The sequence below is a fragment of the Pristis pectinata genome, chromosome 13 (genome assembly GCF_009764475.1).
Source record: "Pristis pectinata isolate sPriPec2 chromosome 13, sPriPec2.1.pri, whole genome shotgun sequence".
NCBI lineage: Eukaryota > Metazoa > Chordata > Chondrichthyes > Rhinopristiformes > Pristidae > Pristis > Pristis pectinata.
Window position 1 is genome coordinate 48830135 of NC_067417.1, and position 22856 is coordinate 48852990.

Here is a 22856-nt window from a genome sequence, read left to right on the forward strand (position 1 = left end):
AGTAGCAATGACATGTTTACAGGAAATGGAGTCCCATTTAATCATAATAACACTCTAAAGGTCGGAGCTGGCTTGCATTTGAAGGGGAAACCAGCATTCAATCAACAGGAGACCAATTAAAATAGCACTGGTTTTCTAACAGTGTCTTGTATGTCGGTTGTCTCAATTAAATTGGTTCCATTTGTGGATCAAACAAAATCCAAGATGGTATGAGAAAACAATGTGACATTTTTGTATGCTAATGGTATATAATGGTAGGTTGCAGTTCCTAAGAGTCAGGATAAAACATCCAAGGAGATTCTCATTAGAGAAAGCAAAGCGAAGGGCTCTCATGATGTTGGGGTAAAGAGACATTTTTGCAAATTCAAAAGGCAGAATGGCACCATGAGCTTACGTTAGCATGAAAATTATCTTTCAAACAGAGCAGAGGTCAATGGATGGAAAGGGAAAATGTACACTTAAGTTGTGTGGTTCACTGTTGAAACCAGCTGGACTCTTTACAGGCAATGAATAACTGCTTATTTAGTTATCAGCCATCAAACCATCTGTGTTCAACGCCTTTCTAAGTAACTACTACTTGCAATTGCCCACAATTATGCTCTCAGCCCACTATTTAAAAAAACTGAAAAGTAAATGTAGAACCAAATGCCATTAAAGGATTTTTATTCTTCTCTCCGCAGTCTTCCCTGCTTTGAAGGTGTTGGCTCTGTTTCATTCCATTGGCACTGAATGAATGGCCTCCATCTGTGGGCCTTGCAATGAACGGATGTGCCACCGAGCAAAAGTTCCTTTTGGAATGCTAACGGGGAAGGAGAGGGAAAGATTTATTTGGTGATGGCATTGGATTGGAAGTGTCGGATATGCATGGGATGATCCAATACTTGTAAGAGCTGGTGTGGTATAAAGTGAGGATAAGGAGTATATCTTGATCCTGGGAGGGAGGGGAAGAGTGGAGGGCAGAAGTGCTGAAAGTAGATGGTTGAAGGCTCTGTCAACACTTGTGGAAAGAAATTCATGATGGAGCAAAAAGTGGAAAAGAAGACGTATTGAAATAGTCGTATGGAAGTTGATATCGTCAGCTCAGAAGTAACAGCAACATAAAAGTTGGGGAGTGGAGTGGAGTACTTGAAGGACATAGGGTGGAAGGAAGTGTAGTCAAAGCAGCTGTGGGCTTATGATGAGGTTGGTTACTCACACAACATCAGCAATAGAGGTGAAGACACTGAGGATGAGACCGTGAGGAAAAGGTGGAACATGGTAGCAAATTTGACAAAATTTTTCATTTCGGGCAGGAAGCACTAATGCAGTCATTAATATACCAGTAAAAGGAGAAAGGGGGAGTGCTATACATATTGAATAGAGATTGACATGATGCACAATGCAAGCCATGATATATTATCCCACCAATTTAAATAATGCCTTGTCTATCCAGATGGGACATTTCATATGAAAACTGTCTCATGCTTTTCATGTTCTGTTCTTTTATGCATTCTGTTTCTTATCGACATAGGTTATTGGTAACTGAATATTGATTTCTCTTGATCAGAAACACAAGAACACAAAAGGAGCAGGAGTAGGCCCTTGGCCCCTAAAGTCTGCCTCACCATTCAGTATGATTATGGCTGATCAATGCTGGCCTCAACTTCTCTTCTGTGCCAGTTCCCCTAACCTTCAATTCCTCGATCTTTCAAATATTTATCTCTCTCCACCTTAAATATATCCAATGACTTCCACCACCCTCAGGGGCAGAGAATTCCAGAGATTCACTACCCTCTGAAAGAAGTTTCTGTACACCTCAGTTTTAAATGACTTGCCCCTTGTTTTGTAGCTATGCCCCTTTGTGTGTGACTCTCCCACTAGTCAAAACATCCTCACATCTACACTGTAAAGCCCCTTAGAATCTTGTTTTAATAAGGTTACCTGTCATTCTTCTAAACACAGGGAACACAGGGCCAAACTGTCTAGCCTCTCTAGATAGGACAACTCTCTGAAGCTAGGAATTAACCTGGTGAATCTCCTTTGCACTGCCTCCAATGCTGATATATGCTATTTTAGATAAGGAGACCAAAACTGCACACAGTATTCCAGGTGTAGCCTCACCAACACCCTGTACAACTGGAACTAAACCTTCCTATTCTTAAACTACAACCCCTTCACAATAAAGGCCAATGTGCCAGTTACTGTCTCAACCACTTGTTGGACCTGCCTGCTAACTTCTTGTGATTCATGCACTAGAATACCTAGATCCCCCAAACTTCACTCATTTCCCATCTCTCTATTGAGATAACAGTCCTCCTTTTGATTCCTCTTATTGAAGTGCATGACCTCACTCTTCCTCACTCCATTTGCTAGATTTTCGCCCAATACTAAATCTATCTACATCCCTTGTGCAGAATCATGATGTCCTCATCACAACATGCTCTACCACCTATTTTCATATCATTGGTAAACTTGGATGCCTTATATTTTGTTCCTTGGAGGCAATTAATATGAATGGTTAGCAATTGAGGGCCGAGAACTGATCACTGGGGTACTCCACCAGTTACATCTCTCCAGCCTGAAAAGGGCCCATTTTTTCCAACACTTTGTTTGCTATGTGACAGCCGATTTTTAATCTGTGTTAACACACTTGCCGCAATACCTTGGGCTCTTAAGTTGTGCACGAGATGTGACACCTTGTTAAGTGCCTTTTGGAAATCTAAACACAATACATATACAGGTTCCCTTCTATTAACTCTTTCTGTCACACCTTCAAAGAATTCAAACAAATTTACCTTTCATAAAATTTTGATGATTAGGTTTTACACTCAGCTTTTCTCAATGATTAGTTATTTACTCTTTGATTATTGACTCTAGCATCTTGCCAACAATAGATTAAATTAATTGCACCATAGTTCCCTGCTTTCTGTCTTCCTTCCTTTTTGAACAAGCGAATCACATTGGCTGTTTTCCAGTCTTCTTGTATCCTCCCAGAATTTAGAGAGTTTGAAAATTTTCAACCACTATTGCTGCAGCCACTGCCATTAAAATCCTTGGGTGTAGGCCATCAGATCTTGGTGATTTGTCCACCTTTAGCTCCATGAGTTTCTCTAATACTTTATCCCTTGTGATTGGGATTTTTACAAATACTTTCCCTGTTATTTGAAATTAGCCCATTGGTTATCTGAAGGATATTTGTAGTGTCCTCCACGGTGAAGACGAGTGCAAAAAATGGATTTAGCACAGCTACCACTTCTTTCTTTATTCATCAGCCTTCGTCTCCAAAGGTTCCACACCCACCTTAGCCCCCTTCTTCCTATTGACATATTCATCGAAATTCTTATTGTTTGTTTTGATATTACACACAAGTTTTCACTTGATATCAATTTTCTCCCTTCCTATAAGCTTTTTAGTCTTTCGTTGCTGGACCCTAAAACTTCGCAGTTCTCTGGCCTACCACCAACCCTTACCACTTTGTATGCACTACTTTTCAATTAACATCATCATTGACCTTTCTTAACTACAGATTGTGCCTCTTTCTCATGGAACGCTCCTTTCTAATTAGATAAGTTTGTGGTGAGTGATATGGACCAGGTATTTGAATATGTGTCACTGTTCATAGTGTAGCGGTTAGCGTAATGCTATTACAGCACTAGTGACCCGGGTTCAATTCCGGCCGCTGTCTGTAAGGAGTTTGTACGTTCTCCCCGTGTCTGCATAGGTTTCCTCCAGGTGCTGTGGTTTCCTCCCACATTCCAAAGACGTATGGGTTAGGAAGTTGTGGACGTGGTATGTTGGCGCCGGAAATGTGGCGACACTTGTGGGCTGCCCCCAGAACACTGTACACAAAAGATGCATTTCACTGTGCGTTTCAATGTACATGTGACTAGTAAAGATATCTTATCTTAACTTGTCTCTTAGCTTTTTTCCCAGTCCACATTAGACAACCATGTTCATATCATTATAATTGTCCTTATTTAAGTTGAAGACAGTGGTTTTGGTCTTGTGGAGTTCACCCTCAAACTATATCTGGAATTCTATCATTCTGTGGTCACTACGTCTTGGGGAATCTTTTACAACAATATTTATTAACCCTTCCTCATTACTCATGACCGAATCTAAAATGGCCTTTTCCCATGTAGGTTCCATAATACACTGTTCTAAGAAGCAATCTCTGATGCACTCCACAGATCCTTCTTTTATGATACCCTCGTCCGTTTGGTTCATCCAGTCAATATGTAGATTAAAATCTCTCATGACAATTGCAATTCCCTTCAAACGTTCCTTGAATAATTCCCCATTTATGCTCCGCCCTATCGAGAGGTCACATTTTGGGGCTCTGTAGACTACTTCCATCCATGTCTTCTTTCCCCTACTATTCATGATGTCAACCCAAACCAATTCTACCCTACTATCCACTGCCTCTATATCATGACTCATCACCACTCTGTTACCTTTCTTGATTAACAGGCTACCTTGCTTCCTTTCCCTTTTGGCCTGTTCTTTTGGAACATCATATAATCTGTAATATTGAGCATGCAGTTCATGTCACCATGCAACCATGTCCCCGTAATAGGTGTTAGATCATACTCATATACCTTTGTCAGCTCATTTATCTTACTGCAAATGCCATGTGCATTCAAATAAAGGGCATTAAGCTTTTTTTTCCAGTTTTTACTAACTCTGGGGGTATTCTATTTCCAAATAATGAAAACAATTTTATGTTTAAAATTCTTGAAAATTACAGTTTTAAGCAGCAGTAAATTTGTCCAATCCAGATATGTTTTCTATTTCAATATTTCTGAAAATAGGTGTAAAAATCAATAGAAGTTGTTTCATGTTTACTCAAGGGCAACTGAAAGACTGGGATTAAATTCCATGAGAAATGGTAAAAGGTGCTGACCCTGCTGCATGTGATTCATAAAATGTGAACCTTGACACCAAGGGACTTTTACTCTCACACGTTGGGCAGGACGCAGGCCAGTTTTGATTGGATGGTCATTTTATACTGTATTCCTATATTAATGTAGATCTTACTCCATATCTATATGGGGGCGGGGGAGAACCATACTTTTTTAATGCCTCTGAGACCCATCACCAGTAGCTACAAAAGGAAGAGCCCTGATCACACCCAAAAATAGAAAGCTTTACCTGCAAGCTCTGAGAGAGCCAGTGCATTCAGGATTTGTTGTGATCTTCTGTGGCCATACCCTGCAACTTGGCGCACATATATCAAAAACAAGGTGGAACCTTGTTAGACTAGAAAACTACGAAAGAACATTGGTCTTTTTAAGGAGCCCTCGTACAGGCCTTACTTGCCTGATCCAGGTGCAAGCTATTTTGTATTTGCATGCCCATTCTCCACAGTTGCAGCTCAATGTCAAACCTGTGATATATGCCTATTGGTGTAACTGTTGATGTATATTCATTGTCCTTCATGCACAGGACTGCCGTGTGTACACAAGTGCAGTAGGAATTACCATGATCAATTTTGCACGTCAATCAAATGGCACGTAAAATAGCATTTACTATGCGACTGAATTTCTTGCCCGTTAAGCCAGAGTTTATGGTCATTCTCATTTGTCACCTTTGTCATAATGTTGTTGCCTCTGTTTTACTTTTTATTTTGCCCTCTCTGCTTCTCTCTCTTGCTTTCTGCTTCTCTCTGAGTTATGGAAAGGAATAAATACCTTACATTCACTTTAAGCCAGGCTTATAAAATGGTGGATAATATATATGAATGACATGTTTGTAAGGCCTGCAATATGACTGAGGTGTGTAATATCTTTGTTTCAACTCCATCTCATCACATATTATGGTTCAGCAAATTAGGTGCATTACAATATGCCTGCAGAACAGCTCAAAACAATATGTGTCTAACCCAACAAATTTGCTCATACAGTTTAAAAGGCAACTGATATGGAAAATGCAAAGATATTGCACATCAGACAGCTGTGGTATGCAATGGATGGCTTTTTAAGGTCAAGGGCACATTTTTGGCCCTGGGTAGATGGAACATTTTTGATCCTGTTTCTGTTCTTGAGAGTGCTTCAGGCAATGAATGTCTGAAAAGAATCCTTCATCCTGATGCAGATAAAGTTTTCCTGCAAAGTTGAGAGTAGATGTTGGATCCAATCAGATGGCGGAAGTTGACCTCATTCTGAATGGGCTGGAGGAGAGAAGGATTTGGGGTTACAGGGGATTGTAGAATGTTTAACTACTGAATCTTTCCTGCTGCTTTCAGACTGGGTGAAGTTTAAAAGACTTTCTCAAACTCGATGTGAGTGGTGTGAAAATTTGACATGCTGCTGATTGTACAATCATAACACTGTGGCAGATTCATTGGGTTTATTGTGGCAAACAGATGCACAAAATTATGGAAAAGGAAAGTACCATGGGAATAACTTTGTGGGTATTTTGTTGTTGTAAGATCTTTCCTCCTACATTCCCTTCTTCCTTATTGAAGGTGCAGGCCTTGTTGTGGTGCAGATCTGTACTGCCACAGAGCCATCCAGTGCATCATGCTAAATGTCCATTCTTCACTGTGAGCCAAGTGGCAACAAACTGATCATTGGAAGCATTGTGGACATTCCAGCTCCTGACATCATCTGTTCTACAAGGAGCCCTCTTCCACCAGAGGCTGCTGCTTAGCAACCCAACTCAGAGCTGTTCTTTACATTTCATATCCCAGTGCCTATTATTCATTTTGTTTAGCTTTTGCTGCTGGTCTCTAAAGATTAATCCATGGAGAATTAAATTTGGTGTGAACTTGGAAGCTAACTGAAATATTATAGAGATTGGAGTGCAGGTAGAAGGTGCTTGTTGAACAGACAGTTAGTTATCTCACCACCTGCAGTCTGGAATTCCAACTCTCAGCATTCAGTGTGAGAGCTGCCAGCCAGTACCATCAGCTGCTGACATGTTTATACATGCCAACTGAACAGATTTGGGAAGAATTAGTTTGTTTCCAGGATGACCAACAAAGGGTATAATTTCTCATCAATGGAGAAAGGGTACTTTTTAAATCGACAGAGGATCACCTCCCTGGTTGTGTCAAATCATGTGGCTGTGGACAGCTGTTTGCATTGAAGTCTTGGACTTGTGTAAGTCTACTGTGATACCATTAATCACCTGGGCATTCAGGGTGTGAATAAGTAGTCTTTGGAGCATTCGTTCATTTTTGCTTGCTCTCTGTGAGAGAATGCATCAGACATTCTCTATTCTATAGTGTTACCTAAATGAAAACTATGTACACCTGAATAAACCAGCAATCCTCACACATAGCACAACATTTTTAAGAGTTCATTTAAAGCATGAATTATAGACTTGCCTCTTAAACCTCACTGCAGTCTTCCAACATGGAACTATCAAATAATTGGAAGTCTCCTGCCTAAGGTCCCATTAGCACTCTGAACACAATCTGTCTTGTTATCCCAGGGAAACAAGAACTCTTAGCGTTATCAACAGTTTGTATCAGTATTGTTATCACTGTGCCACATCTTTGCCTTATTAGTGCTGAGCTGCTACGACTAGCACCTCATTTATAACAAGGAATGAAGGTTGGATTTAGCTTGGTCTCTGACACCATCTGCCACTCATCACCTCGACAAATTACAAGAGGTGATGCTCAGTGCCAGGAGCATTACTGCCATCAGGGAGGAGGTACAGGAGCCTCCTCAATGATTCAGGAACAGCTTCTTCCCCTCCACCATCAGATTTCTGAACAATCCATGAACCCATGAACACTACCTCATTATTCCCTTTTTCTTTGCACTATTTATTTATTTTTATAATTTATAGATGTTTATGTCTTTGCACAGCCACAAAACAACAAATTTCATGTCATATGTCAGTGATAATCTGATTCTGAGCCACTAACTTGCTTTGGAGCTGCCATTCTGTGATGGGAGAGTAGTTGAAGCACATATACCCAAAGCAAGTTGGAACCTTGTTAGACCAGAAAACTACCAAAGAACCTTGGTTTTTGCATTGTCATAACACAAGGAACAAATGCATTTGAGGCCCTTGCTGTAACAGGAATGGACCAGATTACATTTGTTTCAGGGCAGGCGTTAGTTTTATATGAGATTGTGCAAAACTTAATGAAAACTTGATGGCATGGCTTCCATCAGTTTTCATGAGACTTTTCACTTGGTCCCTAGTTGGCCAAACGTATGAAATGAAAGTCATGAGAATTGTTCACTGAATCTAGAACTTTATCTGGTAGATATGGCCCAACTCATTAATAGGCACAGATTGGAAAGAAATGAGATATATATGCCTGTTGTTCATTAACATTAGTTCATATCATTCAGTATTGGGGATTCTACCCAATACCAATTTTATCTTAGACCTACTGCCCCCAAGGACCACACTGAGAAGGGGTTAAAGACACTCGGTTCTTACTTTTCAGCAATTGTAGTCAAGTTCAAATATAGACTACACCTGTACCTATAAGGCATGTTTCTATCCAAAGCTCAGGGCCCACCATTGCAACTGTGGAAAATAAACTCAATTAATAACTGTGAAATAAGTAAAACAAACTATTCATTAGTAATGATAACCACAAAGCTGCCAGATTTGTTGTAAGAGCCCACCTAGTTCACTAATGTTCTTTGGTGAAGGAAGAAAGTGGTATTGAGGCCAAGACTGGATCAGTCATGATCTTATTGAATTGTGGAGCAAGTTTGAGGAACTGTGTGGCCAACTCCCATTCCTACTTCTTTTGCACTAAGCCATATAATTCCCCTATTATGGAATATCATGGTTATTCTATCTGTAAACCATCCAAAGCCATTGATTACATTCTACCTCATTGTTATGAATGAAGATTGGATCTGGCCACTGCTGTGACAGAGGTCTGTCTAGATTAGCACAAATGTAGACACAAGTTTGAAGTATTAACCAGTTCCTGGCAGTCCCTATTACCAGAAGTGTTTATTTGTGTTTGATTTGGGGGAAACAATATTCATTTTCCCATCTCTCAGGTTACAAGTTTCCTGCTCTTGCAATGAAAGTTGCTATGGTGTCCGAAAAAGAGAGAAAAGTTATTAAGGAATATAATGAACAATATGTCCTTGGACAATGAATCGCATTTGGATAAGTTGGTCTGATAGAGTGATATTTGTTTCTATTACAAAGACACATAAGTCTAGAGTTTCATCTGTCTCTTCCTCATCTAATCTCTGCCCTGTCTCTTTCATCCTTTGCTCCTCCCAGATGCTTCAGCCCCAGTTCAAGCCACAAGGCCTGAAGGATATTTTGACCAAACTCTTCCTCATTGTGCCTGGAGAAAACCCTTATGGCTCGTGGAACCATTCTCGATGTCGGCGTTGTGCAGTAGTGGGTAATTCTGGAAACTTGCATCAATCTCGTTATGGACAAGACATCAACGCGCACGATTTCATCATGAGGTAAGCTACAAAACTACAAAGTGTGTGTGTGTGTATTTTGCACAACCACATGTGCTTGTATGTTTGATCTGTGCATGTCTTCACGTATGTGTTGCTCTTATGTGTATGTGCATGACCACGTGTGCATCTATTATACCCACACATCTACATGCATTGTACATGTGTGTATGTGTGTACTGTACATGCATGTGTGAGTGCATGTACATGTGTGTTTCTTATCTGATGAGGAAAAATTGAGCAGAGAAGTTTGTATCCTCTGAAGAAAATGAGAGGTGATCTTATTCAAACATATGATTCCTAGGGAGCTTCACTGGATAAGTACTGTAAGAATGTTTCTTTTATATGGGGGAGTCTAGTCTCAGGATAAAGGGTTAACCACTTACGCCTGAGATGAGGAGGGACAACTTCCCTCAGAGGATTGTGAACCTTTGGAATTCTCTATCGTGGATGGCTGCGGAATCACTAAATATGTTTGAGGTATTTTAAGAATTATGGGAATTGTGCAGGAAAATTGAGCCAAGGCCAAAGGTCAGCCATGATATTAATGAATGGAGTAATGGTCTCAAGCGGCTTCATCATCCATTCCTACTCCTAGATCTTATGCTTTTCCATAAACAAGTACATTGTTTTAAGTGTCTTAAATTACAGACGTGTTTGCTTGACGGTGAAACATGAAAACACTTGAATCTATATTACTTGTTTAATACTGAGGAAACTAAAGGCAAAAATGCTGGAATACAAAATTGGTCAGTCAATGTCAGAGGAGGAAACAGGTTATTCTTTGGGTGCACATCTTACATCTCACCCTCATTTTATTTCATGTGGTGCTTGTTTGAAATTTGTCACATTTCCTCTTTTACTTCAGATTCTCAGTAACAAAGATAGACACTAGTTCACTTTCTACCATCCTGGCAGTGTCACAATGCAACGATAATGGAGTCATTGATTTATTGCAGTAAAAACTCTCCATCAGTTGGGCTGCAACAGGCCTAGCCACAAGATGTGGCAGGCCCTGGGGTGCAAAAGCTTTGAGAATCAAAGGTTCTTGCGAACATGCTTCATTTATCACATATCTCAAATTATGCATGCCCTGTATCCCAGAAGGTTAATTCCTGAAAGAAATCTAATCATCTTTTATTTGAGTCAATACAATTTGCTGCCAATTTCTCACCAGGGAACCCATTCCCCAGACTGATCACTTGCTTACCGGAATATTTTGCCAGATTTCACTGTTAAATGTAAAAAAAAATTTTCTAAATTCACATCCGCAAGCCACACACTTTTTACTTGCTTAATTTCTGAATTGGAGGGGTTGATTTTAAACAGTTACCACATTGATAAAAAGGCAGCTATAAATTAATTATTACACTTGACAAGTTAATATGTAGTTACATCTTCTTGAAAATTACAGGAAAGTTAAAGACAAGATGCCGTTTTCCTGAAGCCCAGCTGTAGAGCACAGCAAGTTGCCCAGCACCATGCCACAAGTTTGTGGCAAATTTGTATGTTAATAATGTTGTGGGATATTCGACCTGGGATGCTGCTGCAGGTAGTCCAGGTCTCAGAAGCACATAGGAGGGTAGGGATCACTGCTGCCCAGCGGAGCACGGGTTTTGTGCCAGGTCTGAGGTCTAGGTGCATCACAACTTGGTATGGCAACTGCTCTGCCCAAGACCACAAGAAATTGTGTGAATGCAGCCCAGTCCATCACACAAACCAGCCTCCCCTCCATTGACTCTGTCTACACTTCCCACTGCCTCGGGAAAGCAGCCAACATAATCAAGGACCCCTCCCATCCCAGTCACTCTCTCTTCTCCCCCATCCCATCGGCAAAAGATACAAAGGCTTGAGAACATGTACCACCAGGCTCAAGGACAGCTTGTCTCCTGCTGTTGTAACACTCCTTTACAGACCTCTTATACAATAAAGATGAACTCTTGATCTCTCAATCTACCTCATCGTTGTCCTTGCACTTGCTCTGTAACTGCAACGACTATATTCTGCATTCTGTGTTTTTTTTTCCTTTTGTACTACCTTGATGTACTGATGTATGGGGCTGTCTGGACGGCGTGCAAACAAATGCTTTTCACTGTATCTCAGTACATCTGACAATAACAAACCAATTTACAATTAGATTGTCAAACACTCATTTTCTCAAGTGACCAAAGGCTATGCTGGTGCACTGAAAGCGATGATGAATGTCATCACCAATGTATGCCCTTGCTGAGAGGTGGCTGCCAAGGTATGAGAAGTGGTACACGTTTTCCAGGGTCTTTATGGCTGGAAGCTGCTGTCCCTACAAAATCCTCCAAAGCTACTGGAAAGATAAGTGAACCAATGTCATCATCCTCTCCCAGGACTGAGTGCTTAATACTCAGTCGGCTCTTTTGAGCATGCCACATCATTCAAATGCCTAACACCAGACCCCTGAAACATACACACAACTCTAACATCTGTAACAGGAAGAGAGGCATTAGAGGAAAAGATTGAAGGGTTGAAAAGATTGAAAGCTCTCTTGAAAAAGTGCAAGCTCCCCCACTGTCGGATCCAGTTATTTTCAAATCCGCAGGTTCTTTCAGGAGTCCAGGAATGAGTTGAAAACAACTTGATGCTTCACTAAGTTTTATTGGAAGAGTTTAAAACAAAGAAACAGTCACAGAGCACATGGCATTAGCTTTACTACTGGGAGATGAGCCAAGGCAAAGGAACTAAGGATGAGCTTGGGGTGGAGGGTGGGGGGGAGGAAGAGAGCAAGAGGGGGATTAACAAAAAACGAAAGCTTTTATACCTGAGATAAGAGATACCCCTTAGCTAACAATAGTCCAATCAGGAAACCTATTAGATACCCGTGGCCAAACCAACCAATGAAGAAAACACATATTCACCTGATGGATGAACCAATAAGCTAGTAAGCGGCCATTCCTTGTGCAGCCACTTGAGATGTATTAAACACTATACATGTTTAAAAAATATCTAATCAAAACAGTTGAATCCAACACCAGTGACTCCTGGGAATCAGCTGCATATCCTTCCTCAGTACTTGTCTTCACTGCAATCTTGTCCCTCATGGCTGCCAGCTCCATTTCCAGGCCTCCCAGTTTGGCACCAGCCAGGATCTCAGATGCTTCAGGTTCCAACATCTGCAGTCTCTTGTGTCTCCTGGGAATCTCTGATCCATGACCACTAAAAGTGGAGAATGCATATCAGGGATGACACTCCAGAGAACCTGGAATCCATGCATCAGGAGTTTGCAGAAACCCAGCATAAACAGGGAAGGAGCACACCACCTTACAAAGTGCCCACCTGCCCATGCCCTCAGGCACCTCCTGCCCATTTGTGGAAGAATTTTCAATTCCCACATCGGCCTTATTGGCCACCTCAGAACCCACAACAAGAGTGGAAACAAGCTATTCTTAAAGGATTATTCACAATCCTGGCTCTTTGTTTCTGCAGACTAGCCTTGAATTTTTCTCCAACAGGTGATCTTTACTCTGCTCCTACTGTTCTGGACAAACAGGTGGCCATGCCTCCACCGGAGCTTCTGAATATTTTCATATTGCGAGACTGTTTTGAGACTTACCAGCTTCCCCAGTACCCCAAGAAATGAGAAGAGCATGGATGATGGCAGAGTGACAGCCAGAAGCTGGCCTCACCTGCCTGAAAAGTAGATGCCAGCCAGGAAGCCAAAACAGGCTAGCAGGCAGAGGAAGCCAAGGAACCAAACAAAACACCTAGGTTAGGCAGATAGGACAGCAGCCAGATGTAGTTGAGGCTGAGCCTCTGGAGGCAGTGCAGTGTGCTGGTGGTAGGGACAGATGTGCTGGTTACCAGGGACCCATCCAACACATCTGGACCTCCCAGTCCACCAACTGACTGCCTGCTGTCTGGTCTCAGAGACCAAACTGAGAGGGGATGTGTCTTTCCCAATTCTGACAGAACCTTGCACAGATGCTTGCTGACCTGCTGAATGTTTCCAGCATTTTCTATTTTTATTTTGCATTTCCAGTGTTGGCAGTTCTTTTTTGATTTTCCCTTGATCGGAACCCTTTTAAGGAGCAGCTTACTGTGAGATATGATTTCCAACCACTGTCTAGACTGTAAATTGATGTCAGGGTTTCCTGTATGAGGAGGGAAAAGGGATATTGTGATGTGGCATAAAGGCCAAACTGGCAGCAAGTAGTTTCAGGAATTATGCTGCATGCTTCTTTTAGAAAGATTGTTTTAAAAAAAAGCCAATGTTTACAGTTACCCATTACTTCAGATTGCCTGAAAGCATGTGTCACAGCCAATTGTGAAGTATGTCTACTATTGAAATGAAGGAAACATTGCTGCTAATTTGTGCACAGACAACAATGTGACATCGACCAGATAATCCACTTTAACAATGTCTGTTGAGGGATATATGTTGGCCGGAACACTGGAGAGAATTTCCCTGCTCTTTGAAATAGTGTCATGTGATCTACAAAAGAACTCTGATCCTATTTCTGGCCCCACTTGCATGCCAAGTACCTGAGATGTATATGAAATTTCTCAGTAGTGGCACTTAAAGAGAAACTGGAAAAATAAGCATTTTAATCTACTTTAATTATGTGGCTAGAGGCAGACTAGAAGTATTTTGAGAGGATTTGGTTTACACCAGCCTAAAGTTATAAATCATTTAACAACCATTCTTTTATAAATGTTCATTTCAGGAGGTGATTATAGCAGAAACTGGTTTAAGGTTACATTCCAAGGCACTATTGAATCAGTGATTGTTTGGTTTGGACCAAAGGCAGCCAATGCATTGTCCTGTTTATGAAAATAATTTGCCCAGATTGAGCAGCTAAGCAAAAGCTAGATTTAGTCATGTAAATGTGAGACACTATCTCCTGCAATTGGGATACACATGAAAGTACCTCAGAATGATCTGTTTTTCTTCAACACCCTGATTATAAACTGAAAACCCACAGTGTGTTAATTTAGGACCATTGCTTATATAGAACTGTACCTATGTAGACTGAGCAGGTTCTGGTTCAGTCTCAAGTCCATGTAGAGTTAGCTGATCTTAGTCAAAGTGTCAACCTTCCAACCTCAAGGTTAGGAAGGGTAAAAGTCAGCTGATGTTCCAGGTTCTGATTGACGGCAAGGAATCTGTAGCTGGAATGTGTATGAATAGTGATGTTGTGGCCCTGCTGGTCACTCTCTGACACCCTCCATCTCTCGCTTTTCTGCACTCAGTAATGGTGAACTGTCATTTGAGTGACAGCTGGTACCTGCAGAACTGTTGCAAGAGGGAGAAAGAGCAAAAGAATGACAGTGAGACAGAAATATATTGGTAATTGGTTTATTATTGTCATATGTACCCAGACACAGTGAAAATCTTATGTTTACTTGTCATCCAGACAGATCATTCCATACATTAGTACATCAAGGTTGTACAAAGGGAAAAACAAACAGAATGCAGAATATCGTGCTATAGTTACAGAGAAAGTGCAGTGCAGGTAGACAAATAAAGTACAAGGGCCATGATGAGGTAGATTGAAAGATCAGGAGTTCATCTTTATCATGTCAGAGGTTCATTCAAGAGAGCTATAAAAGTAGCATAGAAGCTGTCTTTGAGCCTGATGTTACATGTTCTCAAGCTTTTGTATCTTCTGCCTGATGGGATGGGGGGAGAATAGAGAATGGCTGGGGTGGGAGGGGTGCTCGATTATGCTGGCTGCTTTCCAGAAGCAACGGGAAGTGTAGGCAGAGCCAATGGAGGGGAGGCTGGTTTGTGTGATGGATTGGGCGGTGTTCACAGCTCTCTGCAATTTCTTGTGGTCTTGGGCAGAGCAGTTGCCATACTAAGCTGTGATGCATTCGGAAAGGATGCTTTCTATGGTGCAACTGTAAAATTTGGTGAGGGTCATCGGGGACATGCTGAATTTCCTTACCCTTCTTAGGAAGTAGAGGCGCTGGTGAGCTTTCTTGGCCATAGCGTCCACGTGGCTGGACCAGGACATATTGTTGGTGATATTTACACCGAGGAACTTGAAGTTCTCAACCATCTCCACCTCAGCATCATTGATACAGACAGGGGTGTGTACCCCACCCTGCTTCCTGAAGTCAACATCCAGCTCTTTTGTTTTGCTGATGTTGAGGGAGAGGTTGTTGTCTTGACACCATGCCATTAGGCTTCCTTTCTCCTTCCTGTTCTCCAGTTTCTAATATGTAATCCATTCCCAATGCCTGTAATATCAGTCTCCATTGAATCTCTCCTTTTACTGGCAAAGTCTTCAGACATCTTTGTCTCACATTCTAGAGCTCTCTTCTAAAACTTTGCCATTTTCTTGTTCTCTCCTGCTCCTCACAAAACCTACCATTGACATACCTTCAGTGTCCTCCTCAACCTTCCTTCAAAGGTTAATTGCTCTCTCTATTTTTAAAGCACTTTGGGTGATTTTATTAAGTGTCAGCACTAGTACATTTGCCTCAGACTTGTAAGGAATGCTGTGTTGTCAGGCGCACTCCCAAATGTATATATTATGAAGCAATCCATTGTGAAGTTTGCCTGTTGAGCACGGCTGTTCTTCTGGGTGTATCTTTCTGAGGCCTTGCCCTTTGCAAATAGCCTGCTCTTTGCCTACCCAGTGGTAAAGGGTTCAGGCCGGGGGTGTGATTCATGGGGTGAGAGAAGCAGTTCAAATGTGGTAGAAAGGATTCAGGGTGAGTAAGTGGTGAAAACATCCATGGAATCAGAAAGGATTCAGGAGGTGGGGTAAAAAAAGTTCAAAGGGGTCAGAAAGATTCAATGATGTGCAAAAGGGCTGCAGAAATAGTTTAGAGATGGGACACAAGAGATTCTGCAGATGCTGGAATCTGAAGCAACACACACAAAATGCTGGAGAAACTCAGCAGGTCAGGCAGCATCTATGGAAGGAAATAAACAGTTGATGTCTCAGGTCGAGACCCTCCTTCAGGAATGGAAATGAAGAGGGCAGAAGCCGGAATAAAAAGGGAGGGGGGGGAACAGAAATAGGTGATAGGTGAGTCCAGGTGAGGGGGGAAGGTAGGTGGGTGAGGGAGGGGAGATGAAAGGGAGTGACGTGAGAAACTGAGGTGAAAGGTGGAAGAGACAAAGGGCTGAAGAAGAAGGAATCAGGCAGGAGAGGACAGTAGACCATGGAATAAAGGGAAGGACATGAGGAATGAGAGGGAGGTGAGGACAGGTCATGAGGGTGGGGGAGGGGAAAGAGAAGGGGTGAATGGGCCACAGGAATGAGGGAAAAGAGGGAAAATAAAGGGGGGAAGGGGGAAAGGGGAAAACAGAGTTGGGAAGTTAGAGAAACTGGAAGTTAGAGAAATTGATCCACCCTCCCCCACCCACCTACCTTCCCCCTCTCACCTGGACTCACCTATCACTGCCGGCTGTGGCATCTGTGGGGAAACCAATGTACCCGAGGGAAAGCCACAGAATCACGGGGAAAAAGTGCAAACTCCACACATTCAGCTCCATGGGTCAGAGTCAAACCTGGGGCCCTGGAGCTGTGAGGCAGCAGCACTAACTACTGCACCACTCTCATGGGGATTAAAGTGATTTTTGAAAGGATTAAAGATGAGTTAAAAAGGTTCACAAAAGTGGTTAAAATGAGACTTTAAATGCAGGTTAATAGGTTTTACAAATGGGTATAAATAGGGTGGAGATGGTTTTGCAGGCTGCAGAGGCTGAATGATCTGTCCCTTTATAAAATAGGGTTGAATAAAACATGAATGACGTTTATCAAGTGATTTTAAAATGCTGTAAATTTTTATGAGAGATGTGTGGTTACAAGCTCACCAGAAATGCATTGAAAAAATTTGTATTTATTTATTTACATTTTTTCACATAAATTCTGTGAGAGGGAATTTGATTCCATATCTCAGATTTTTGGGTAGTGATTTGTGAATTCTGTAAAGGCAAATTTCCATTACCCAAAACACCCGTAGTTTGAGGTGACCAGCTAGCACAGCCTTTTCTCAGTCCCAACACTGGGTTCCAGAGCCAGATGACTCCATCTCCTCGAGTGCAGTGCAGTCTCAGCAGTTCCGTTAGTGGGACCTTTCTCCGCTGTGCTGCATTGTGGAAAGGTGGAGGCAACTTCTGTTTGACTGTATAATGGAGCCTTTCTCACAAACATGACAGCTGTTGCAATTGGACCGATCCAGGTTAGATGTAGTAATTTTGTTCAGTTAAAATGAATGATGTTTGTAAAGATTGTTTTATCATTAAAAAGTCATTAATATTGTGGCTATTTTGGAGATAATACCTTACCCGTCACCTCAGTTTCCTGTGGTTAAAGGATTGATAGCCAGGGAGCACAAATTTAAAGTGATTGCAAAAACAGCCAAAGTAACATGAGAAGACTCTTTTCACACTGTAGTTGGTTATAGTTTGCAATGTGATGTCTCAAGAAATTTACAGATTCAATAGTAACCCTGAATAAGAAGCTTAATAAATAATTGGAGGAAAAAGATATTGCAGGGATGCAGGAAAGAGGAACGAGACTAACTGAATTGCCTTTCATAAAGGCTGGTGTAGATTCATCAACAACACCATTTTGTATCCATGTAGCGCCTTTAGTGTGGCACTGTGCCCTCTGTCCTCCTTTATGTTCCTGAAAATCTACCACTTTGAACAAGCATTTGATCATCTGCTCTAATATTAGTTTGTGATGCACAGTGGCAAATTTTGTTTGATAATGTTTCTTTGAAAAGCCTTGGAACATTTTGCTATTTAAAGGTGTTACATAAAGAGGGGTGGAGGAATGGAAACGAGAAACGAAGGGAGCTGAAGGCATGGCTGCCAATGGTGGTATGACTGAATTTGGAGACGAGCTCAGGTTAGATCATGATCATAGACATCATGATCGGCACAGGCATGGTGGGCTGGAGGGCCTGTTCCTGTGCTGTACTGCAGAGGGCTGGAGGAGCACAGTTATCTCAGGTGTTGTGGGACTGGAGGATGTTATAGAAAGAATAAGGCCATGGAGATGTTTGAAGACAAGTATGAGAATTTTAAAACCTTGCCATTGTGCTCACTGGGAGCAAATGGAAATCAACAAGGACATGGCTAATGGGTGGATGGCCATTGGTACCAGTTGGACAGCTGAGTTTTAGATGGTGTGTACAACAAGGAGGAGAGCCAGGAAAGTTTTGGAATAACCTTCTAGAGGTAGCAAAGGCATGACTAATATTAGAGCAGTTGAGCAGAAGAAGTGACCAGGTAGGGCAGTGTAATGGAGATGTGAATTGGTAGATTTAATAACGCTGCATATTTGTGCACTGAATGGACCAAATAGTTTTCTTTTGTGCTATACTATTTTAGTTGGCTCGGAAACATTTTGGCATATCCTGAGTGTGTGATGGTGCTCTAAAAAATCAGTTATTCTTTCTTCATCAGTCTGGGTTAGTGCCCAGACAAACCTTTTAGTCTCAGAGTTTTAAAAGAAGGGCGATTATGGATGAATGATGGATTAGACTTACATTACATGAAAGTTGGTCACAGAAGGTGATCTGCTTTCTTAGCAGGCAGCTGTTTTAACAATTGCAGAGTCTCAAAGATGAGGTTCTGTTACAGTGATAACACTGATAATCTGCCGGATGGTTACCCACTTTGGCCATATTCTCAAAAGGTGGCACAACTGAAGTAAGATGAAGGAGAAAGTTATTTGGGTCTTTACAATAGTCCGTTGCCACAATGCTGTCAAACTCAGTAGGTTCCAGACATTGCAGTAATTTTTCTTCCCATTCTTAATAGTTTTATAGTTAACGTCTTTACTTTGTATTTCTCCTTCCTGAAGTGTTGCTTTTTTTATAAATTTCTCTGGGTGAAAGTTACCTGCTTGTTGACTGAAATGCTGTTTCCTTATTTCTGTTCAGTGGTGTGAATGAACACCCAGGACCAGGTACAACGCGGGATGGGCCTGCTGTCAAATTATTCTTTGTGACCCATGTATCGATTGTCCACAAAGTTAACAAGCCAACTTCTAGCAATGTGACCCCTTCATGTTCTGCAAAATCAAACCCAGAAACTATCCTGAAGAAACAACCCTGCCATGTACAAAATATATTATGAATTGAGTCAGAATACAGTTTGGTTATGATGGGCTATGAAGTAAAATTAACATCAGCATTTCCCTTCTTCATTTGTATCCTGTGACTGGAAAGAGCATGTTTGTGAACATCTAGATGGTGGGCTTGGCATTGAAACAGCCTGCTGACATTGCTATTTAGATGTTTGGCCTAGGCATCAAACAGTACCTCTTTGGAACTATGGCCCACTTACATAAGAGAAGATAAGAAAATTGAGAAAAAAGTTTAATCTTCTTGCAACTTGTAACTGTTGATTGTTGTCTTGTTTATACAGAATGAAAGCAAACAACAACATTATTTGAATCTATCCTGTACGGGACATATTTACATTGTTATTGGCCACTTATAGTAATTAAGAGATGTTTCCCGTAATCCAGTTGAGTTAGTTGCTTTGGAGTTGTGAAATTCTTGCTTGGAAACCATAAACGAGGTTTAATTTTTAATGCATGCAACGCCAGAAATGAGATCACAGAGTACAGTTTATTTCGGCACTAGACAATTGAAAATGGAACAAGAAGTAATGATCTTTCCTAAATCGTTCCATGTCACTCCTGAAATTAGAGTGGGCACTTCTCAGTATGAGTTATCACTCCTGTGAAGCACTGCAGGGTGAAATTAATCCTGGGAATGGCTACCATTGGGCACTGACTCAGTTTCTTTATCTTGTTCACTCAGTAAGATACTGGACAATAGCCAGTAATTTAAACCAACAAATTGCTTTCTTAAACAAAAGAACTTAGAGCAACATTTTCACCATGTGCTGGCAAGAAAACCAATCCTGCCCAGTCTAACACTGAAATGTTTGCAACAACAGAAAATAGTTGGTCACGTGGTTCGATTCTTAAGGGGGTGCTCACCAAAGTTACATAAACCACATATGTTGCAGGCAGCTCCAGGAGGATAGCAAATGTGGTTCATTTTCTGAAGAAGGGCAGCAGGGATAAGCCAAGGCCAATGAGCCTTACATCAGTAATAGAGAAATTGTTGGAGATTATCCTAAGGGACAGGATTTGTGTACATTTGGAAAGGAGGGACTGATTAGGGACAGTAGCATTGATTTGTGAGGGGAAAATCTGGTCTCACTAATTTGATTGAGTTTTTTTGAGGTGAATGATGAAGGTAAGGTGGTAGATGTTTATATGGACTTCTATCAAGACATTTGACAAGGTCCCGCGTCGTAGGCTGGTCCAGAAGATTAAGGCGAGTTGGCTAATTAGCTCCAAAATTGGCTTGGTGAAAGGAGGCAGAGGGTAGTGATTGGAAGTCTATGACAAGTGGTGTGCCACAGGGATCGGTGCTGGAACCTTTGCTGTTTCTGATAAATATTAATCACTTGGATGTGAATGTACGTTTGTAAGTATGCTGAAGACACGAAAGTTGGTGATGTTGTGGATAGCGAGGAAGGGTGTCTAAGATCTACAGCAGGATATGGATCAGTTGGAAAGTTGGGAGGAGCATTGGCAGGTGGAATTTAATCCTGACGTGTGCAAGGTGATGCCTTTTGGGAAATCAGATAGGGGTAGGACATATACAATAAATGGTAGGGCACTCGGGAATGCTTAGGGAGATTTTGGGGTCCAAGTTCATACTTCCCTACAGCAGCAACACAAGGTTGATAGGGTGGTGAAGAAGCCATATGGCTGCATGCCTTTATAGGTCAGGCTGGGCAATATAAGAATTAGGATGTTATTTTGCAACTTTACAAAACACTGAAGTAATGTGTGCAATTCTGGTCACCACACTATAAAAAGGATTTAATTGTGCTGGAAAGTCATACAGTTATACAGCACAGAAGCAGGCCCTACATCCCAAATTGTCCCTACTGAGCTAGTCCCATTTGCCTTTGTTTGGCCCATATCCCTCTAGGCCTTTTTAATCTATATACCTCTCCAAATGTCTTTTAAACAGTGTAATTGTACCCACCTCTACAGCTTCCTCTGGCAGCTCATTCCATATACCTGTCATCGTCTGTGTGAAAAAGTTGCCCTTTAGGTCCCTTTTAAATTTTTACCCATTCACCTTAAACCTATGACCTCTAGTCTTAGACTCCCCTACTCTGGGAAAAAGACTGTGAGCATCTACCTTATCTAGTCCCTTCATGATTTTATATACCTCTATAAGGTCACGCCCTCAACATTCTTATGATCCAGGGAAAAATGTCCCTGCCTATCCAGCTTCTCCTTATAACTCAACACCCCCCCCCCCCCCCCAAGTTCGGTAACATCCTGGTGAATCTTTCCTGCACCCTTTCCAGCTCAATGACATCCTTCCTATAGCTGTGTGACCAGAACTGCACACAATACTCCGATTGTGGTCTCACCAATGACTTGTACAGTTGTAACAGGACGTCCCAACTCCTGTACTTCGATGCCTTGACTGATGAAAGCAAGTGTGCCATACACTTCTTCACCATCCTGGCTGCCTGTGTCACCACTTTCAGGGAACTATATACCTGTACCCCTTTGTCTCTCTGTTCCACAACATTCCCCAGGCCCCTACCATTTACCTTGTAGATCTGCACGATTTAACTGACCAAATGCAACACTTTGCACTTTGTCCGAGTTAAGTTCCACCTGCTGTTCCTTGACCCAGATCCCCAGTTCATCTAGATCCTGCTGTAATCTTAGACAACCTTCTTCATTGTCCACTACACCATCATTTTGGTGGCATCCGCAAACTTACTAACCATGTTAACTATATTGTCATCCAAATTGTTAATATAGATGACAAACAACAGTGGACCCCAACACCGATCCCTGTGGCACACCACTGGTCACAGGCCTCTGATCTGAATAACAACCTCTTCACTACCACCCTACGACTCCTTCCGCTAAGCCAATTTTGTATCCAATTGGCTAGCTCCCCCTGTGATCTAACCTTCTATGTCATCAATCCTCTTCATCACCTCTTCAAAAAAACTCAATCAAATTTGTGAGAGTGCAGAGGAGGTTGATGAGGATATTGCCTGGATTGGAAGACTTTAGTTATGGAGAGAGATTGGATAGCCTGGGCTTGTTTATTCTGGAACGAAAGGGTGAGGGGTGACCTGATAGAAGTATATAAGATTATGAGATGCATAGATAGGGTCTCTCCGTGGTTAGGGCTATCAAAAAGAAGAGGCTGTAGATTTAAGGTGAGAGGAAGAAATTTTAAGGGGATCTGAGTTATTGAGGTGGTGGAGTCAGATACAATTACTTTGTTTAAGAAGAATTTAAACAGACACAAAATATTCAAGGCATAGAAGGACATGGTTCCAAGTGGGCAAATGGGATTAGTATAGATTGGACAGAAAGGTCGGTATAGATGTGGAGTGTGTGACTCTACAACTAAGTCTTCATAGTACAGCACAGGGCTGGAACCCCTTTACCTTTC

The 22856-nt window shown here is 41.6% G+C and overlaps 1 protein-coding gene across 3 annotated transcripts in view; it reads left to right on the plus strand.

The window, feature by feature from the left end:
- st3gal2 (ST3 beta-galactoside alpha-2,3-sialyltransferase 2) overlaps positions 1 to 22856 on the plus strand; it is a 229283-nt gene that overhangs the window by 167678 nt on the left and 38749 nt on the right. For all 3 annotated transcript variants that reach the window (XM_052028584.1, XM_052028585.1, XM_052028587.1), the window contains one exon: positions 9199 to 9392. In XM_052028584.1, the coding sequence (XP_051884544.1) occupies positions 9199 to 9392 (194 nt within the window). The remainder of the gene's footprint in view (positions 1 to 9198; positions 9393 to 22856) is intronic.